General features: G+C 40.2%; 1 protein-coding gene across 6 annotated transcripts in view; it reads left to right on the forward strand.

Annotated features, from left to right (window-relative positions):
- Positions 1–4,231: 4,231 nt before the first annotated feature.
- STAM (signal transducing adaptor molecule) overlaps positions 4,232–22,438 on the forward strand; it is a 79,336-nt gene continuing 61,129 nt past the window's right edge. For 2 of the 6 annotated variants that reach the window (XM_036459325.2, XM_036459354.2), the window contains exon 1: positions 4,239–4,519. In XM_036459325.2, the coding sequence (XP_036315218.1) occupies positions 4,480–4,519 (40 nt within the window). In that variant the 5' untranslated portion in view covers positions 4,239–4,479. Of the gene's footprint in view, positions 4,520–22,438 lie in introns of all 6 variants that reach the window. The other 4 variants (XM_036459369.2, XM_036459344.2, XM_036459364.2 and 1 more) reach the window with 4 other exon arrangements.

Consider the following 22,438-nt stretch of genomic DNA (forward strand, 5'->3'; position numbering starts at 1 on the left):
AACACAAACCAGACAAACTGAATCCTACAGTATCAAGAATTTACTCATTTATTCAATGACAATCATGTCATCATCTTCTGGAACAACATCATAACAATCCAATTCCTGAATTTCCTGGTGAATTTCTTGTGATTCCATTTCTTTCAGAATCTGTGGACCAAATCTTTCATGTTTAGCCTATGGGGGCCTTATTTTTTTTGGGATGCCTTATATTTCACTCAGAAGGAAATCTGTAAGTAGGTCTTATTTTCGGAGGATGTCTTATTTTCGGGGAAACATGGTAAATACCTAAACTGCTGCCTCACACAACAATTTCAAAACTACAACTAAAAGACAAAACGTCTATCACACAGAACCATGGAAAACTAGCTGAGTGGAAATTCTACAACTAGAAAGAAAAAGAGCATTGAGACATGCACAAGCACTAATAAACTGAGGTATTGAGGCACGTGAATCAGACTTCAGCAGGTATCTGGGTGCGCTGCTTCTTTCAACCTGAAGGGAGACAAGCTTCCGATTACTCAGTGTTTCTGGGGAGATGTGGGGGAACCAAACTCCTACGGGGAGAAGCTGGACTGTCTGCCATCGGGTTGGAAAGTGAGGATGACTTTCTTGCAGAGGTGTGCCCAGCAATCATTGTTTACTTCGGGGCGGGACTTGGGGTACGGAGAAGTGGAAATGCGGAGATGCAGAGACTGCTGACTGGCAGCCATTGCTGTTTGCCACACCCTAGCCTAGTGATTCTCTGAGACCCCACCCCACAAAATTTACAAACCCACCTAAGCTCCACACAGTGGCTTTTGTGTATAAATGGTCTGCCCTATTGCAGCTTAACCAAACAAACTGCAGCTCGGGTCAGACAGCTCCAAAAGATCCAAAACCCAAACAAAGACGAGAAAACTGTAGTTCTTGCCGTAGCACCAGCTGAGTGGCCTCAGACAGTAGCTGATCTGCACACCATTGGAGATCAGAAGCTAGTGTATCTAGTGGTCTGTGTGAGAAAACACCAGATTTCAATTACTCACATCCATAAGTGACACATTCAAGAGGCAGACTTAGTGAGCACCAAAGCCCCACTGAAACAAGTCCTGCCCCATAAGTATGTCTCCAACACAGCAGTTCTTCCATTATAGACACAGTGGGTCTTCACAGCTATATGACTGTCAGCTGATTTCTCAACAGAAACTATGCAGGCCAGACAAGAGTGGCAAGAAATATTCAAAGTGATGAATAGCAAGAACCTACAACCAAGATTACTCTACCCAGCAAAGCTATCATTCAGAATTGAAGAGCAGAAAAAGAGCTTCACAGACAAGAAAAAGCTAAAGAAGTTCATCACCACCAAACCAGTATTATATGAAATTCTGAAAGGTATTCTTTAAGAGGAAGAAGAAGAAAAAAGCTAAAATAAAAATTATGAACAACAAATACATATCTATCAACAAGTGAATCTAAAAATCAAGTGAATTAAAAATCTGAGGAACTGAATAAACTGGTGAATATAATAGAATCAGGGGCATAGAATGGGAGTGGATTTATAATTCGCAGGGGGGAATGGGGATGGGGGGTAAGGGAAGAGATTGGACAAAAATTGTACACCTATGGATGAGGACAGTGTAGGGGAGGTAAGGGCAGAGAGTATGTTGGGAACCGGGTGGAGGGGAGCTATGGGGAGAAAAAAAGAGAAACAATTTTAATAATCTGAACAATAAAGTTTTATTAAATTAAAAAAATAAACAAAAATCTGGGTTATTTTGTAATTCTGCCTGGTTTTGTTATAGGCTTTTGTTTTTATTATTTTTTAAAAATATATTTTATTCATTTTTTATAGAGAGGAAAGGAGAAGGATAGAGAGTTAGAAACATATATGAGAGAGAATTATCAATCAACTGCCTCTTGCACACCTCCTACTGGGGATGTGCCCACAACCCAGGTACATGCCCTTGACCAGAATTGAACCCAGGACCTTTCAGTCAGCAGGCTGATGCTCTATCCACTGAGCCAAACTACAATAGTTTCGGCTTGTTACCTGCTTTTAAAAACTTATGTATTTAGATGTCATTCTATGTAAATATAGAACTATGTTATCACCTTTAATAGCTGTGGAGTTTTTTATTTTTATTTTATTTTATTGATTTTGTACAGAGAGAGATAGAGAGTTAGAAACATCGATGAGAGAGAGTCATCAATCAGCTGCCTCTTGCACACCCCCTACTGGGGATATGCCCACAACCAAGGTACATGCCCGTGACTGGAATCGAACCCGGAACCCTTCAGTCCCCAAGCCGACCCTCTATCCACTGAGCCAAACCGGTCTCGGCAGCTGTGGAGTTATTACTAATACATTGTGTCTACTGTATTTACTTGACCAATACTAATTATAACTATTGCTTATACTTAATTTAATCCTTATTATATGCTAACCAACTGAGGGTTTCATTTGCATTGACGGACTTGATCTTCACAACCCTATTATTTCTCCTGTTTCTTACAGAAGAGGAAACAGAGGTCCCAAGAAGTGAATTTGTCTGATCTCTTAATATTGTACATTTTAATGGTGAACAATGCTTTGGTAATATAAGCAATGTTGTTATGAATATCTTTGCTCATGTTCTTAAAGGTTGTCTTTAGGATAAATTTCAAAAAGTATGCCGAAACTGGTTTGGCTCAGTGGATAGAGTATCAGCCTGACCATATAGGTCTCAGGTTCAATTCCAATCAAGGGCATGTACCTTGGTTGTGGGCACGTCCCCAGCAGTGGGTATGCAAGAGGCAGCTGATCGATGTTTCTCTCTCATCAATGTTTCTAACTCTCTATCCCTCTCTCTTTCTCTCTGTAAAAAATCAATAAAATATATATATATTTTAAAAAGTAGAATTGCTGGGTGCAAAGGTGTTCACATTTTTAAAGACTTTGGTTACGTACTTCCAAATATTTCCTTGAGAAGACTATATTAGCCAAAGCCGGTTTGGCTCAGTGGTAGAGCGTTGGTCTGAGGACTGAAAGGTCCCAGGTTTGATTCTGGTCAAGGGCATGTACCTTGGTTGTGGGCACATCCCCAGTAGGGGGTGTGCAAGAGGCAGCTGGTTGATGTTACTCTCTCATTGACATTTCTAGCTCTCTATCTCTCTCCCTTCTACTCTGTAAAAAACTAATAAAATATATTAAAAAAAGAAAGACTATTAATTTATACTTAATTCAATGCGTGGATGTATGATTTCCCACATTTTCTATCCTATGTCTGAATGACAAAAATGTATCTAAATGCTGCTTTAATTCGCATTTTCACTTTTAGGAATGGTACTTTATTCTTAATGGATGTTTAGTAAGCACTCTTTGTATACCACTACTAATACTATTGTTGACACTTTGCAAATGTTTGTTTACATGCTGTATTTGGAAGTGCTCTATTTTTGGGCATAATTTACATTATGCTAGATGCTAGATGCTGTTTGTTCCAGATGGGATGCAACATCTAGGAGATGCTCCTTAAAATGCCTACATTTGTTAAATAAACATTAATAACATGACTAAATAAGTGGTTATGAATCACTTATCAATTTCCAGTTCCGTTTTTCAGTTTTGTTTTTTTTTTTTGCTCGGTTTAGGGGGGTACATTCTTGGGTTATTAAACTTATTTTCCAACCAACACAGTTGCTTAGTGACTGCACAGTTAGTCAGTACCAAGCAACGCCCAACTAGAGGCGTTTTCCGCGGACTCCGGAGCCGGGCCTTCAGGGACTCTGGGGAAAGAGCCAGGGAGACCTCAGCCCTCCCTGGGGAGCGCCCCGACACTCCCCTCTTCAGGGAGGCCAGCCAAGCCGTCAGGCTCACATGACTCCATCCAGGCAAGCTTGTCACCTCAGGCAAGCAAATTACTCCTAGCCTTTCTACGTTGTTGACTCCAAATGAAGGCGTCCCCTTCCCCCTCCTCAGGGAGCTACAAAACTAGGACCACCAACAGAACCGGGTGAGAGGGGTCTCGCTCAACACCTACGCGACCCTTATTCTTTCCCAGCCATCCCGGCCCAATCACTCCGGGGATTGTTAGTCGGCTTCCGCGCGCCTGGAGGACCCCGTTCCCCCGCAGACTGCCAGCCAAGGCAAAAGAAGAAAACGCAGGCATTATTGCCACTCTCCAGTTTGATGACGCAAAAGAGGAGTCGGGTGGAGGGGACGCTTTGGTTGGACCTGTTTTGGACGGGCCGTTTCTGGGCAGGTTCTGATCAGGCAGCGCTGAGGTCACCCAAATTCCCGACAGGCTCCACGCGGGGGCCATTCTGGGCTCCTTAGCCTGGGCCGCCGCTGTCGCCGCTGCCGCCAGCGGCGTTGCTGGGGTTCGGTGGGTGGGTAGCCCGTCGTGTGTAGAGTCCGTGTCAGTCGCTGTTTCTGCCTGAGGAGTCCTCCTTCCTCCGTCGCACCCTGACTCCCGTGCTGTCGACGGGGAGTCCCTGCGGACACCTCGGCACGCAGCGGAGATGCCTCTCTTTGCCACTAATCCCTTCGACCAAGATGTTGGTAAGTGCTCTTGCCGCCCCCCGAGCACCGCCCCCCCCGGACTGTGCCCCCGCTCTCTGCGGCGTCCCGGACCCCTGGGCCAGGCCAGGCTGTTCCCCTTAACACGAGGCTCCAACCTTAAGAGCTCGGAGGAGGTTGAGGGTTTGGCGCATCCTCTTTGGAAGAAATGGGACTCAGAGAGCCCGCGACATGGGCCTTGAGCTGGGACTGTGGTGCTTGGAGAGAATGGCCCGAAGGGTTGCCGCGGAGAGCCCGGGAGGAACAGCTGGTGCAGCATCTGGAGCTGGGACCGAGCTGCTGGGAGAAGCGAGCTGCCAGGGCTGGGAGGGGCGGCTCGGCCCTGGGGGGGACTGCGAGTCCTCGCCCCGAGTGGCATTCCTGGCCACAGCTGAGGCCGAATGGAGGACCTGAGCTGCCTGGCTCAGAGGAGGTCTCTCTACTTGAAGAAGTGTAGGCGAGGACCTTGAGTCTGAAAACTGTCGATTTGTTTTGAATTTTAAATGCCCCACCCTCCTCCTATTCCCCCCCCCCCCCCCTTTTAACCTCCCTGAGTCATTGGCAGTAGGTACTGATCATACCGATTCTACAGGTTACAGGTTAGCTTTTGTTTATCTTTCAGGCTTAAGGGTATTGACGACTGGAGTTTGAGTTTGCGAGGAGAGAATTTTGGGGTAATTTGACTGCAATTATTGTAGTAAAGAAATGTAAGCACGGCTATGAGTGGGAGCTGCTTCTATAGTTTTAATTGTGAATGGTGGGTGTCAGGTTTTGCCTTTTTACCCCTTCCTCACAGGGTATCACTGAAGCTTGGAGATTTGGGGTAAGACTGGATCAGGGTTTTAAATCTTATATCTGCCATTTCTAGCTGAGTGAAATCAAGGGCAAGTTACGTTAGCTCTTTGAGCCCCCGTGTCCTCATCCTTAAAGAGAGACAAACACATTATCTTCATGGTTACTTTAAATAATATGTGTAAGTGCCTACTGCAGTGCCTTTATATATAGTAGTCACCTAAATGATGGCCTTTCTTTCTTTCTTTCTTTCTTTTTTTTTTTTTTTTTGTTGTTGTTCAAGTTTAAATGAATGTCCTAAATACAGTGGGTGGAACTTTAGAGTTCACCAATAATACTTGTAAATAATTAATTGGAAAATTGCATTTAATTTAGTAAGCACTTAGCACACACTTTTTACAGGACACTGTCCAGTGACATAAGAAATTGAGGTACTTATAAGTACTTTTACAAATTATTACATTAATTTCTAGGGCAAATGATTAAAGTAAAACAATTTCTTAATAACTGCTTCTTTCGTTTCCAGTACCTTTGTCTAGTTTTTATATAATCTTGCTTCCAATTAACCAATCACTTTTATATCCTACTGACTTTTAATGCACATTTTCATTGCATTCAGATAAATTTCTTAATGTCAAAACCTTTCTCAGTACCTACAGAAGCCAGTTCAAAGCAGGCTCCTTCTTGCTTTTATATGTTTGCATCTTTTATTTCTTCTACCTTTCTACCTGTCCTCATGGTTAAAAGCCAACTCAGGAATTTTTTCTTCATTACTCTATCCTACGGTTTTTTATAGCAACAGTAGATGGTTTGAACCAGATAAATGTCTTTGGGGCATGTGTGTGCACGCGCACGTCCCCGACAAATACCCAGTGGCACGCACCTCCCTTCCCCAGTCATGATTTAAAAAATTTCCAAAAATTGCTAAATGTCCCTCAGGCCCACAAAATAGCTCCCAGTTGAGAACTGTTCTAACTTACCATAATCTGATCTCTACTCTTTTCAAAACTCCTGCTACACCGTTTATCTTTACCAAATTATTTGGCATCCTTGTTTATGCTCCTAAATTATTTAATTACGTAATAGGTGCTTAATATTTGTTGAATTGAGAATGTGTCACATGAGCTTGCTAGATAGTAAGTTACTTGAGTATAGGAACATTGTTTTGCTCCAGAGAAGCTTACTTTTTAAAGTTAGTCAGGTTTGGGCATTTGGATGATTTTCTCTTCTTGTGATCCATATATCAAAATATCGTGAAAAGTTATCTAAAAAGACTTGTCAGAGACTCCCAGTAAATAATCCTTGGACAGAGCCCTATAGACTTCTATGTTAAATATTTTACTAGGATAGCATGTAGAATATAGCATGTAGAATATATTTAACAATGAGTAATCAGTGGTATTAAAGTCCTCTCACTAAATCACTTGATAGAATATTTACTATTTAACATTAGTATACATTTGTACTTAAAATTATCTTCTGCTTTATTCAGAAACTGATACGATGAATCAGAAATTCATGAGCTGATTTATGTGATGTAATATTTCGTATAAAGAAGCAAAATACTGGCAATAGCTTTTCCCTTGAAGAAATGTCTAGACATGTTATCAGAATGTAAGCTCCATGAGGACAGGAATTTTTTTTATTTTTTTTTACTATGATATTCCCAGCATGTAGTGTGTCTGATACTAATAAACATTCAGGAAACAGGTTTTGAATAAGTGGATCTCATTTTGGATAGTATTTCTTGTGAAGTTCAACTATTGAATTATAAATATAACTCATTCCATCAAGCTTTTTTTTCAAAGTCCCTGGTGACTTCCGTCTTGCCAAATTCAATAGTCAACAATCAATACCTAGTCCATTTTTGTTGTTGTTGATCTCTTAGCATTCCTCTCTTACATACTTTGTTCAGCTGGTTTCCAGTCCATCAAACTTTTTCTGATTTTCTGCTTTAAGTCTTTTTTAAGACTTTCTTGGCTTATCATTTTTGTGACTTCCAAATGCTTAACTGAACCTGGAACTCAGATCTAGAACTTCTTTCAAACTCTAGAACTCCTTAGAATCTTAGGAGGCAGTTTAGCTTAGCTTTAAGAATTCAGATACTGGAGCTACACTGTTTGAATTTATTTCCCAAGTTTGATGCTTACCAACAGTGTGACTTTGGTCTAGTTGCTTAGATACACTGTACCTCAGATTTCTTTAATATGTAATATAGAGATAGTAATAGTTCTACTCATTCCTTCATCATTACCTATTTCAGTAGATGGCATCATTGATATTTCCTGTCACTCATCTCTGTTGTCTAAGAGTCATCATTGATTCTTCATTTTCTTTCACATTCCATATCCATTCTATCAGGACAATATTTTGGCTCTTTTTTAAAACTATTTTTTTAAATATATTTTTATTGATTTCAGAAACAGAGAGGGGGAGAGAGAGAGAGAAACATCAGTGATGAGAGAGAACCATTGAGTGGCTGCCTCCTGCACCCCCCACACCAGGGTTAAGCCCACAACCCAGGCAGGTACCTTGACCAGGAATCAAACCATGACCTCCTGGTTCATAGGTCGATGTTCAACCCCTGAGCTACACCAGCTGGGCAACTCTTTTTTAAATCATGACTTTTTTCATGGACTATGGCAAAAACATTTTATTAGGCTTTCTTTGCTACCACTCTTACCCCTATAATCAGTTCTCATCTACAAAGCTCAGTGATCTTTGAAAAATGACAGATAATGTCACCTGCTCAGCATTCTCCAGTAGCTTCCCATCCCATTTACAAGGAAGTGCAATTCCTTATGGTGCACAATCTGACTCCTCCCTGTATCTGATGTGATTTTAATCATCAGACACTTTCATCCAAGCCTCTTGAGTCTGAATACTCTAAGCTCATTACTGCCTTTGTATTCATCTTGTGCTATTTGCTTTCCCTCAGGTATTTGAAGGTCTTCGATCACATCATTCTAGACTGTTCAAAACAGTTTCTAACAGAGGCTTTCTCTAACTACCTTCTGTAAAAAAATATTCATCTTTACCAACTCACTGTTTCCTTTTTTCCATCTGTTTATTATTTTGCAATATGCAACTACCTTGATTGATTGAATGGAATTATAAACCCTATAAGGGTAAGAATTTTTTTTAAATCTTTTTATTGAAGTTATTGAGGTGACATTGTTTAATAAAATTATATAGGTTTCAGGTATACAACTCTGTAGTTCATCATCTGTCAAGCCTCCATGTGTGGGAAGCCCTTTCACGTCCTGCATGGTTCAGAGTTCAGGGTTCTGGCTCTGGAGAAGGCTGCACACAAATGAAAGAGACTAGAAAAATATTAATTTGGGAATATTGGGGGTCAGGGGGAAGCCCAACTCCAGTGGGAGGACTACGCTTTGCTTTTATTCAGGTTTGGGATATACCCATTGCCTTTAGGCAGGCAATTCTAGTAACAGGCAGGCAGGTTATCTTATCAGTAAGGATTTACAGGATTATTTGGTGTGGAAGTTGCTTCAGCTACCATTCTCTCAATAGATAGGGAGTGGTTTGCTCTGACCTTTCAGAGCTTCAAGATTGACCAGTCTTCCAGGTTCCTTGTCCACACCTTTCTAATCAGTGAGACAATGATCTGTTTCCAGCATCCATGTATTGCCATTAATTCCCCCTTTATCCTCTTCTAAGGACTTTTCATTTCTATCCCCAGTACCTTAGGGACCGAACATAGTAAGCACTCAATAACTATTTATCATAAATCTGCAGTTTTATATTTCTAAATGTGTGTGTGTGTGTGTGTGTGTGTGTGTTTTAATTGATTTTAGAGAAAGGGAGAGAGGGATAGACATTAGAAACATAAGTGTTAATTGATTGGCTGCCTTTTGTATGCCTCCTGCCAGGATGAAGCTGGAAACCCTGGGCATGTGCCCTGATTAGGAATCCAACTGGTATCTTCTTGGTTCATAGGTTGCTCCTCAACCACTGAGCCATACTGGCCAGGCACTAGTCTTGTATTTCTATTTAGTGTTATCACCTAAATAAATCTATCAGAAAATTGAACACCTTTCCTAGTCTGGTTCTAGTTATTTTGACTTGAAACCCAAGAGGCATTTTGAATCATTTCCTTGCCTCTGCTAAATCATAAAGTTTCATTTTTATAATAGTACATTTGCATTACTAGTCAGATTATTTTGGACTACTAGTTCATATCCTACAGTTGGACATGTTTTTCCTTTGTCCACTCTGTCATAAACCACAGCCAGAATAATCTTCATAAATATTAATGTCCCTTTCTCTTACAATATGGTGTAATGGAAGGACCTTGGGCTTTGGGTTTTTGTTTTTGATTTTTTAATTCTTTATTGTTGAAAGTATTGCATATGTTGCTTTTGCTTTACTCCCCTCCCTACCCCCCTTAACTCCCATCCTCCCCCCCCCCCCCCCCCCCCCCCCCCCCGCCCCAGACCTTCAGCATCCTATTGTCTGTGTTATGGGTATATGGGTTATACATATATGCATACCAGGTTTTTGGTTGATCTACCATCCATCAGCGGCTCCTCCACCCACCCTCCCCCACCTTCCCTCTGAGATTCTGCACTCTGTTCCATGCTTCAGTGTCTCTGGATCCACTATGTTGTTCAGTTTATTTTTACTTAGATTCCACATATGAGTGCAATCATGTGATACTTGCCTTTCTCTGACTGGCTTATTTCACTTAGCATGATACTCTCCAGGTCCCTCCATGCTATCTCAAAGAGATCCTTCTTTTTTTACAGCTGCATAGTACTCCATGGTGTAAACCACAGCTTTTCTATCCACTCAGCTACTGATGGGCACTTACTTGGGCTGTTTTCAGATCTTAGCTGTTGTAAATTGTGCTGCTATGAACATAGGGGTGCATACATTCTTTCTGATTGGTGCTTCAGGTTTCTTAGGATGTATTCCTAGAAGTGGGATCACTAGGTTAAATGGCAGTTCCATATGTAATTTTTTGAGGAAACTCCATACTGTTTTCCATAATGGTTGCACCAGTTTGCATTCCCACCAGTAGTGTACTGGGGTTCTTTTTTCTCCACATCCTCACCAGCACTTGTCATTTGTTGATCTGTTGATGGTAGTCATTCTGACAAGTGTGAGGTGATACCTCATTGTTGTTTTGAGTTTATTGTTGTGTATGGTGTATGTTGGTGATCTAGTTTCATTTCTTTGCACGTATGTGTCCAATTTTCCTAACACTATTTATTGAAGAGACTTTCTTCACTCCATTGTATGCTCTTGCCTCCTTTGTCAAATGTTAATTGACTGTAATGTCTTGGGTCTATTTCTGGGTTCTGTGTTCTGTTCCATTGATCTATATGGCTTTGGGTTTAAATTGCAGCTGAAGCATTTGCTCTTAGTAAGTGGGCAAAGTATGGACTTAGGCAAGTATAGAACCCCCTGAGTTCATTTTCAACTTATATAAATAGGGATAAAAATATTTACCTCATGGAGTTATGAGGAATACTTAGAAAACACCGACCTTCTCTTTACTGGAGTTCAATATGCTTCAAATATCTTGGAATCTGCATGCTCAAAATCATACTTTAAAACTTTTCTAGTGTGCCTTTCTGTTCTGATGAATTGGTTCCTTAATTTACTTAGTCAGGTACATACGTCAAGAATCTGCAGGTTGGCCGAGACCGGTTTGGCTCAATGGATAGAGCGTCGGCTTGGGGACTGAAGGGTCCCAGGTTCGATTCTGGTCAAGGGCATGTACCTTGGTTGAGGGCACATCCCCAGTAGGGGGTGTGCAAGAGGCAGCTGATGGATGACTCTCTATCATGGATGTTTTTAACTCTCTATCTCTCTCCCTTCCTCTCTGTAAAAAATCAATAAAATATATTAAAAAAAGAAAAATTATAAATAAAAAAAAAGAATCTGCAGGTTGTTCTTAACTTCTGTAGTTGTAATTATCCACATTCTAAACAAAAAGTATATTGTCTTCTGTGTGGCAGGCACACTGAATATGCCCTCACGGATTCTGGTGTTGCTGTGGTCTGTATGCTTTATCTTCCTAATAGATTGGCTCCTTTTTACCTCATCAGCCTCACCTTCCACTATTTTTCCTCAAGGTATAGATCACATGTGTCAAACACAAGGCCCGTGGGCCAAATCCGTCCCGCCAGGCCTTGCAATGTGGCCCGCACCGCGCTGTCATCACTGCACTCCGCTGCGTTTCCATCACAATGACAGTTTATGACTGTTCAGTAAACCATTCGGCCCGCGATTTAGGCTGGATTTTAGATTTTGGCCCCTTCTCTGATTGAGTTCAACACCCCTAGATAGTTCTTTCCTTGTTGGCTTTATATTACTGTTTTTTCAGGTGTGGATCCTCTGTCCTGGCAACCCTTTTCTTAATTAGTCCTTATGAGGGTTAGTTTAAGGGGCCTTGGCATGTAAAACGGCACATTACCTGGCATATAATAATCAACAGTTACATTTTAGCTCCTTTATAAAGTTAGGAATAATTATTCTATCTGTGGAAACTACTCGGATTCTAAGGGGTGGAACCAGTTGCTGCCAAAAGATATTCAGGGGGGAAAAAGAAGATACTGGGGTAAAATTCAGCATACCAATGTATTAAAGGTCTGCTATCCACTGGGTTAAGAAATTATTCTCATTGTTTCTTCTTTTCCTGTTTTCTCTTTCCTGTATTCTATTCTTTCTAATGCTTTTAAGGTTTCATTTATCTTTTGATGCCTACTTCTTTCTGATTAGTAGAGCTTCAGATTGCTTTTCTTCATAGTTATGATTCCCAGTGGTCAGGAGGTATAGGGAATTAGATGAGACGTTTTTGAAAAATTGATTTCCATAATCCCAAAAAGAGGGCAATTTAAGACTTGCTTTCTCCATTGATCATTTTTTTGAAGAGCATCTCTAAGCTGATTGAATGACAAGTCTTTTTCATATAAGCATTTGTCACCTCCCTAAATCTTTTGACAGTCATAAATGTTGAAGTCAAAAGAATCTGCTTATCTGAAAAAAGTTCTCCAATCCATTGAGGCTATTGAAATTTAAATGAGGCTATTTATGTTATTTTCTGAGTATTGCTGGGCAAATTGATCAATCTCTTATTGAGTATTTTTGTAAGGATAATCTGAGGATGAAATGGGATCATTTAGAAGTTTTGAATTCTTTAGAAGCAAGTCTGTTTTTGTTGTCACTTTTCCTTTTCATACAAACCCTGTTTTGAGGGTCTTAGAGAGTAAATAGTTTTGACTTCATTTGTTATTCACAAAACCACGTTGAACTGCTACGAGTAATTTATATTCTTTTGGTTTAAAAAATATTTGTTTTATAACTGAGAAGAATTCTGAATGGTTTTAGAGCTCTGAATGGGTTGCATTTCTGGTCTATCTGTATATGTATGTTTGAGTTGGATACTGATACTGTTTATTCATAGGAAAAGAACGAAGGTAGTTCATGAGTGTTCCGAATATCATCATTTAATGACTATACTAGACACTCCTGGATATGACCTAATTCGGGAACAGTAAGATCACAGTTATGATAATAGGTAATTTATATTTGATCAGGCATAATTCTGTCATTTCTAGTTATTACCTTTTTAATATTAAGTTTCAATAAGCATAGTCTTTATGCTTTAAATAAAGTGATGGGTTTTATGATTTAAGTGTGTTCTTTTTTGAAAAAATGCAGTATGCTTTTAAAAAAGTCTGCGTGGCTACCAGTGAGTAGGATGATGAATTAATTATTTAAAGGCACTACAGATCAAAGTAAATAACTTGCTTTCCTTTTCTAAGAAGTAGTAAATGTTAGCCTGTGGGATATTGTTCTTTTTGGGCTTCAGAGGGGTTGAGGGTCAATGGGGTAGGGCTATGAGACTCCTCAATTAGAACAATTCCATTTGGAGTTGCTTTACATAGACATATACTAGTACCCCTATGCATGAATCTGTGCGCCAGTAGCTTGCTGCCACCCTTCAGTAGTTCTCTGCCCACTGTCCCACCTTCCTGTAGCTCCCCTGTCCCCCCTCATAGCTTGCTGCCCTGCCCTCTCCTGTGGCTCTCTGCCACTCTCCTGTAGCTCCCTCCGACTCCCTGCTCTCCCCTTCCCCCATAGCTTGCTGCCCCACCTTCCTGCTGATCCGTGATCCAGTCATTATACACTTCATGGTGTAACAACCATTTGCACATTACATCTTTATTATATAAGATTAGAAAAGATAAGATTTTTTCATTATAAGATTGCTAAATAATAAGAAAATTGAATAGTCTTTGTATCTGTTTCCTGGGAGGGAGCCTTTGAATCCTTGAAATTTCCTGAGTGAGGGGAGCATCTTTCTTATTCATGGTGGGTTCCTGGCACTACACCTTAGTTTAGATACACTGAGCGTGTGGGTTGGCCACTCCAGAAGGAATACCTTGTGATCAGATAGTTGAGACTTTGAGACTTTTTGTTTGTTTGTTTGTTTCCAATCAATTTTATTCAAAAGAAATCTGAGCTCACAGGTACTATCATTAAGCATGTAATAAAGTAACATAAATATATCTTTATAATTGGGGGTAGAGTGGTTTACTGTAATATTAAAAAGAAACCATTTTCATTTAAATGCAAGGATATTAAAAGTATCTTAAATACGTACAAGATATTGTAAAGTTTTCAATTGTTTAGTAAATATGTGTGTCACAGCCTGTTAAACAAATGTACATTTTTACATATAAATTTGAAATAAATTTTATTGGGCTTTGAGTCTTATGATAGCAGCCTTGCCAGAGAGCAGGGAAGGGATTGGAAATAGGATTTCAGGAGATGTTAAGTCATACCTTAGTGAGGACACTCCCATAAAACTATGGAAACAAAAGCTCAGTTGAGCTTCCTGGTTGGTGATGTTAGTGGCAAAACTGCACCAGAATGTTATCAGCAATTGTATTATTATCTGAGAAATGGGGTGTCCACCGGTGGATCCCTTTCTCCAGTGGGTTCTTGGGGTTGGGTCCTTGCGATATCTTGAGAAAAAGAATTTTCTAAGATTCCCATGGGAGAATGAGTGAATTTTAATGGCCTGGAATTACATCCCTGGGTATTTCCCTTCAACAAGTTCTGGAAGAGGGGATGCTGTGGATTGATCGGAACTGGAAGCAAAGCCAGCATCCGGAGTTTCTGTTCCATGGTGGAGCTGGGTCTGGTGTGGCCTTAGGCTAGTCTAGTGGTTGGCAAACTGCAGGTCGCGAGCCACATGCGGCTCTTTGGCCCCTTGAGTGTGGCTCTTCCACAAAATACCATGGCCTGGGTGATTCTGTTTTGAAGAAGTGGCATTGGAAGAAGTTTAAGTTTAAAAAACTTGGCTCTCAAAAGAACTTTCAATCATTATACTGTTGATATTTGGCTCTGTTGACTAATGAGTTTGCCTACCACTGGGCTAGTCAGAATTTATCAGTCTATTATGGTAAGTAACCAGATTATTTACAGTGGTATCAATTGGGCCTTGATTCAGCAATCTCAGTACTTGAGGTCTTGTTAAGAAAGAATTCAGATTCCAGTACAAGCAAAAATATATATAAAAGCCTAAGCGACCGGATGACCAGTCACTATGATGCAGTCTGACCACCAAGAGGCAGATGCTCAATGCAGGAGCTGTCCAAGGGGTTCCAGATTGCCAGAGGGCGCAGGCCAGGTTGAGGGATCTCACTGGTGCACTAATTTGTGCACCCAGCCTCTAGTTTACTTAGAAAGTTACTGAGGTAGAAGTGAACCAGCTGGGCTCCATGGACTCAGTAAACAAGTTACAGAGGCAAAAGAAGGGCTCTTGGAGCTTAGGAGAAAGAAAGAGGCATGCCTAAAGTAAGAAGGCACAGATGGGGCTTGGGGGACATAGAGAAGGGCATTAGAGGGAAAGGAGGAGGGAAAGAGAGAGATGGGGAGAGGGAGGATGAGGCAGGGGAGAGAGAAAGAGGGCACTGGGCCCTCTTAAGGGTGGGGATTTTAGGGGAGGATCTCAGTAGAATATTCATCAGCTTTTCAGTTGTGTCCTTTCCTGTTCAGTGATGTCCACTGATTGGTTGGCACTAGGGGAGTCATTGCATCTGGTCTTGATGTCAACCGTGGTATCCCCCTGTTTGGTTTTGCTGGTTTTCTGAGCTTGGAGCTAAACCAGAACTGAGGCCTGAATGCTATTTCTAGTTTGACTAAAACTGTCTGGGTGGGCAACAGGCTCATGGCTTTGTTCCCAAGATTATTTTATTTAGGCTAGAACCTCATTGTCCTGAGGGCTTAATGCTTAAGGGAGTGGTCATGCCAGGGTTGTATGGGAGTCACATGAAGTTGTTCTCCAGCCCCTTTGTTCTTCCTCTAGGGATTTCACTACATGACTAGCAATGTGCTAGGAGAAGAAAGGTCAGAGAAGGGTCACATAGGACTGGAACTAGAAGCAAAACTAGTGTCCAGAGTTTCCATTCTGTGGCAGAGCTGGGTTTGATGTAGCATCAGGCTAGTCACTGTCCATCAATCCATTATGCTAAATAACCGGGTTATTTACCACTTAACCAATCATAAGAAAGGCCAAGGGGTCTAAACTGCATGACCAAACATATGCCAGGAGAAGAAGGGTAATTCTCAGGGAGAAGTCTTTGTTTTCCCAGTTGCTAGGTACCTGGGCCTTTCCATCTTGGTTACATTTTATTGTTCCTACTTTGCTCATGCCTGTCTGCCTACTACAGTGACACATTGATGTGTCAGGAGGGTGATGCATCCTGAGGGCTCAGAAGCTTTCTTTGTATTTGGGACCCTCCCAGAGCTAGCCCTTATGTCCTGGTTCAGATTTGTATCTTTTCTAATAAAACTAATTGCAAGTGCTTTCCTGACTTCTGTGAGTTATATAGTGACTTATTGAGCCTGAGGGATTATTGAAGAAATGCGTGGATGGCCCTCGTTTGCTAGTGGGAGTGCGGTTCTTGGGTACTGCTTGAATAAGCATACCGCTGGAGGGTGAGATGTGGTAAAAGCTTTATTTTCATGGAATTACATCCTTGGGTTTCCAAAGACCCCTTCCCCATAATCCAGTCATGGAAGTTGTGCATTTGGGAATTCAGTAGAGCTAGAAGCAAAACCAGTATCCAAAGTTTCCTTTCCATGTTGGAATTGGGTCCAGTACAGCACGAGGCTAGTTGTAGTCACTCCTGTAGACCAGGAGCCAAGAGAGCAAACTCCTTTGTTTAGGAGATTAAATATCTCATATCTTTCTGTGCTTGCAGTGGCCATGCCTATTCTGGCCAATGACCTGTTCCCAGGTGTTATTGACAGATAACTACCCTCCCTATGTTATCCAGACTTGACTGGGCATGGATCTATACTCCCAGCAATCTGTGGGAAATAGACGTGGGGAGTGTTAAACTTCAGCTTTCTGGCAAAGCTGTACAATGACATTCCTATATTATTTGGCCTTCCTTTGTGCCTTTCCAGTTATTCATATCTAGGTTAAATTACATACTGCAGTCTGTGATTAGATTTAGTATTTATTGAGCACAGGGACTGAAAGCATGGATATTGAAAGAAACACCCAGAGCAGAAATTGTTATTATTTTCAACGGATTTACAATATATTGTTGAAGCTTGGATAGCAACAGATAAATTTGAATCTGTTATCAGTGGCCCCTGCTGAACAAGATTAAATGCTGTATCAACATTGGGTTTATAAGTAACCCCCTTAATTTTCAGAATAGAGTTAGTTTCTCTTGTTTTCTTCCTTTCCCTCTACCAAACCATTTTTACATACTGGCTATAGAGCAGTGGTTCTCAACCTTCCTAATGCCGTGACCCTTTAATACAGTTCCTCATGTTGAGGTGACCCCCAACTATAAAATTATTTTCATTGCTACTTCATAACTGTAATTTTGCTACTGTTATGAATCGTAAAATAAATATCTGTGTTTTCCGATGGTCTTAGACAACCCCTGTGAAAGGGTGTTCGAGCCCCGAAGGGGTTGCGACCGACAGTTTGAGAACCGCTGCTATAGAGTCTCTCTCTCTCTCTCTCTTTTCCCCCCCTAAAAGTCTGCTCTTGCACACAGCCTCCACCACTATCAATGTCCTGCAACAGATAGATAAAGAATATAGAGGGTGGTACATTTGTTACATTTGTGAACCTACCAACATTCATCATCATATTCAAAGTCCATAGCTTATACTAATGTTCACACTTAGGCTTGGAGAAAGGACTGTATAATGACATGTAGTCAACATTATAATATACAGAGTAGTTTAATTGTCCTACGGATACTCTGTGCTCCACTTATTCTTCTCACTCTCCCCTTAACCCCTAGCAACCTCTGATCCTTTTTTAGTGTCTTTATAGTTTTGCCTTTTATTTATTTATTTTATTTATTATTTATTATTTATTTTTTTAATATATTTTATTGATTTTTTTTGCCCCCCTCCCTCCCTCTCACACATCCCCTCCCTTCCCAGAGTTTTGTGTCTATTGGTTGTACTTATATGCATGTATAAAAGTCCTTCCGTTGATCTATTATCTCCCCCCCAGATCTAGTTTTGCCTTTTTAAGAATGTCATATAGTTAGAAAGATGCACAATGTAACCTTTGCAGATTAGCTTCTTTTAATTATAGTTTGTATTTAAAATTTATCTTTTCTTGGCTTGATAGCTCATTTCCTTTTACCATTAAGTAATATTTCATTGCCCTGATATTACCACAATTTTACCTATTTACCTACTGAAGGATATCTTGGTTGCTCCCAAGTTTTGGTAATCCTATATAATAAAAGGGTAATATACAAATTGAGCGTCACTCTAACACACAAGATGGCCACTCTCATGTGGATACAAGATGGTTGCCACAAGATAGCCAGCTGGGGAGGGCAGATGGGAGGGACCAGGCCTGCAGGGGAGGGCAGTTGGGGGTGACCAGGCCAGCAGGGGAGCAGGTAAGCATTGATCAGGATGACGGGGAGTGGTTAGAGAATGACCAGACTAGCAGGCAGAAGCAGTTAGGGGCAATCAGGCAGGCAGGTGAGCAGTTGGGAGCCAGAAGTTCTGGATGTTAGAAGGCAGTCTGGCATCCCTTGGGGTTCCTAGATTGGAGACCGTGCAGGCTGGGCTGAGGGATACCCCTTCTCCCCCTGTGCACGAATTTCATGCAGCGGGCCTATATATGAATAAAACTGCCAAAAATATCCATGTGCAGGTTTTTGTATGGACATTTTTCAGCTCCTTTGATTAAATACCAAGATGTATGGTAAGAGTATGTTTAGTTTTGTAAGAAATTGTCAAAATATCTTCCAAAGTGTCTGTACCATTTTGCATTTTCACCAGCAATGAGTGGAATTTCCATTCCTCTGTATTCTCACCAGTATATGCTGATGTTAGTGTTTTGGATTTTGGCCATTCTGATAGGTATATAATGATATCTTCCTATTGTTTTAATTTGTAATTCTCTAATTCTCATATGATGTGGAGCATCTTTTCATATATTTATTTGATATCTGTGGATCTTCTTTGGTGAAGTGCCTATTCAGGTCTTTTCCCTGTTTCTTTACTAGTGATTGGATTGTTTTCTTATTACTAAGTTTAGAGAATTCTTTGTATTATTTGGGTCACAGTCCTTTATCAGATGTGTTTGGCAAATAATTTTTCCCAGCCTGTGGCTTCTTGTTTCATTTTCTTTATAGAGTTTTTCAGACATTTTAAAATTTTAATGAAGTTCATATCAGTTATTTCCTTCATGGATCATGTCTTTGGTTTTTGATCTAAAAAGTCATTGCCAGACTCTGGTCATTTAGACCAGTGGTTGGCAAACTGCAGTTTGTGAGCCACATGTGGCTCTTTGGCCCCGTGAGTGTGGCTCTTCCACAAAATACCATGTCCTGGGCGAGTCTATTTTGAAGAAGTGGCATTAGAAGAAGTTTTAGTTTTAAAAATTTGGCTCTCAAAAGAAATTTCAATCATTGTACTGTTGATATTTGGCTCTAATGAGTTTGCAGACCACTTAGCTATACTTTATCCTGTGTTATCTTTTAGGATTTTTTTTTTTAAGTTTTTATTGATTTTTAGAGAAAGAGGAAGGGAAAGGGAGAGAGAGAAACATTGATGTAAGAGTGAAACATTGATGAGCTGCCTCCTGCATGCCCCCTAATGGGGATAGAGCCTGCAAACTGGGTTTGGCCCTGACCAGGGATCGAATCCGGCAACCTTTTGGTGCATGGGATAACATCCAGCCAACTGAGCCACATCGGCCAGGCTCTAGGAATTTTTTAGGCTGTTTTAAATTTAGACCTATGATCCGTTTTGAAATCTTGACAATATTGAGTCTTCTATCAGTGAACATGGAATAACTCTCCATTTCTTTGATTTCTTTTATCATCAGGGTTTTGTAGTTTTCCTTATATAGGCCCTGTATATATTTTGTTAGATTTATACTTAAGTATTGCATTTTAAAAAATTGCTAATGTAATGCGAAATGGCATTGTGTTTTTAACTTAAAATTCCACTTGTTCATTTCTGGTTTATATAGAAAAGTAGTTGTCTTGTTTTTAGTGAATATAGTTGACAAGTAACATTATGTAAATTTAAGGTGTCTAACATGTTAATTTAGTAAGGTTGGTGGTTATACTATAATATTGTTGTCTATTTTCATTATACTGTGCGTTAGATTTCTATGGCTTATTTACTTCTTGTTGCAAGTTTATATCCTTAAACATCTGGCTTACCCTCCCAGCAATTGGCTTTTGTATATTCATTAACCTTGTATCCTGCAATCTTGCTATGATCACTTATTAGTTCCAGCATTTTTTTTCCTTCTTTTTCAACAACAACAACAAAAATATTCTTTTGGGTTTTCCATGTAGATAATTATGTTACTTGTGAATAAAGACAGTTTTATTTCTCTCTTTATCTCAGTACATTTTGTATTATTTTCTTGTCTTTTTTGTATTAGCTAGGATTTCCCATATGACGGAGAAAAGGTGTGGTGATAGGGGATAGCCTTACCACAGTGGTAAATGAAAGGTTCAGAATAGGCTGTGGTTGTGCACCTATGACATGAGGCCATAATGTATCAAAAGAAGCTGTTTTTTAGGCACCTGGATGCAGGTGGACTGAGTCTGAAAAAGGAACCAGCAGAGACTGAAGGGAGAGGCAGGTTTTTATTAATTTTTGCTAAGGGTCTGGTCTGTCCTGGTTCCTCCCAAAGCCAGGTGTCTTCTGGTTATTTAGCTATGTGGTGCTTGGCTGTAAGCTTTCTGCAAGATATTTGCTAAGCACAATACGTTTTCTCTGCCCCGTTTTATTCTCTTTAACTCTTTCAGTAAAACTTTGTTTCTCACCATTAAACATATTAGATTTTTGTGGATGTTCTTTGTAATTTTGAAGTAGTTCCCTTTTTTTCTGAATAGTATTCATTTTCATTTCACTTATACACAAATGTTTGCATGTGTGCGTGCACACACACATACACACACACACACACATTATCATTTACCACTCCCTTTGAAGAACTTCTTTTATCATTTCTTGCACAGGCCACTCTGTTGATAATAAATTTCCTCAATGGTTTTTGTTTGAGAAAGTCTTTTATTTCTCTCATCTTTAAACCTTTTTAATTTATTTATTTATTTATTTATTTTTTATTGATTTCAGAGAGGAAGGTGAGGGGAGAGAAACAATCAATGATGACAGGGAATAATCATTGAACGGCTCCTCCTGCACGCCCCCTAGTGGGGTCAAGCCCACAACCCAGGCATGTGCCCCTGACTGGAATCAAACCTGGGACCCTTCAATCTGCTGGCTGATGACCTATCCACTGAGCCAAACCAGCTAGGGCTCTCCTTTTCTTTTGATGAATAATTTCCCAGGGTACATAATCCTAGGTTAGTGGTTTTCTCTCAACATAGCCATTTTACTCCGTTCCTCTCCTGTTTGCATGGTTTCTGAGATATCAGATGTCATTCTTCTGTTTATTCCTATATAGGTACAGTGTTGTGTTTTATTTTTTTTTCTTCTGCTGTCTTTTTCTCTATATTCTTTATCTTCAATCTTTTGCAGTTTGAATATGTTATGCTTAGGTATTGTTATTTTGACATTTATTGTTTTTTGTTTCCTCAGTTCTTCAAGGACCTGTAGTTTGGCTTCTATTGTAATTTGGGGAAGATCTGGATCATTGTTTCAAATATTTCTTCTGTGTTTTTTTTTTCTTTTTTTTTTTTTTTTTCTTTTTTCTTTTCCCTCTGTATTGCACCTATTGTAATTTCCCAGAATTCTTGGATAATCTGTTTCAGTTTTTTTCAGTCACCTTTTTTCCTCTTTGCTTTTCAGTTTTGGAAGTTTCTATTCACATATTTGCAAGTTTAGAGATTCTTTTCTCAGTCATGTCCAGTCTATTATAGAGCTTATCAATGCAATGGCATTCTTAATTTTATTCTGTTGTTCAGCTCTAGTATTTTTTTTTTTTGATTCTTTTTTAGAATTTTCTTTTAAAAAAATATATTTTATTGATTTTTTACAGAGAGGAAGGGAGAGAGATAGAGAGCCAGAATCATCGATTAGCCACCTCCTGCACATCCCCCACCAGGGACGTGCCCACAACCAAGGCACATGTCCTTGACCAGAATCGAACCTGGGACTTTTCAGTCCGCAGGCCGACACTCTACCACTGAGCCAAACCAGTCTCGGCTCTTTTTTAGAATTTTCATCTCTTTTTTAGAATTTTCATCTCTGCTTACATTGCCCATTTGTTCTTGCATACTGTCTCATTTTTCCTTTAGGACTTGTAACATATTAATCATAGTTTAAAACTTTCCTGGTCTGATAATTCCAACATTCCCGCCATGTCTGAGTCCGGTTCTGATGTTTGCTTCGTCTTTTCAGACTTTTTTGCTTTATAAGTGTGCATTAATGAAAGTTAGACATACTGTACTAGATAAAATGAATTTCAACCTTAGTGCCCCAGTGGTAAGGTGTCAGTGGGAAAGCATTCTGTGTTCATGTGATTTGGTGTCAGTCTTGTAGTGAACCTCTGCCACTGGAGTGTGAATTTTTCACATGCTTATCAGTATCTCCTGTACCCCTCAAGGGGAACAGGGTGGCCAGAGTGGGCTGGAGTTTGGTTATTTCCCTTCCCAGGTGGGTTAA

Source organism: Pipistrellus kuhlii, unplaced genomic scaffold, assembly GCF_014108245.1.
Source record: "Pipistrellus kuhlii isolate mPipKuh1 unplaced genomic scaffold, mPipKuh1.p scaffold_m20_p_1, whole genome shotgun sequence".
NCBI classification, from domain to species: Eukaryota; Metazoa; Chordata; class Mammalia; order Chiroptera; family Vespertilionidae; genus Pipistrellus; species Pipistrellus kuhlii.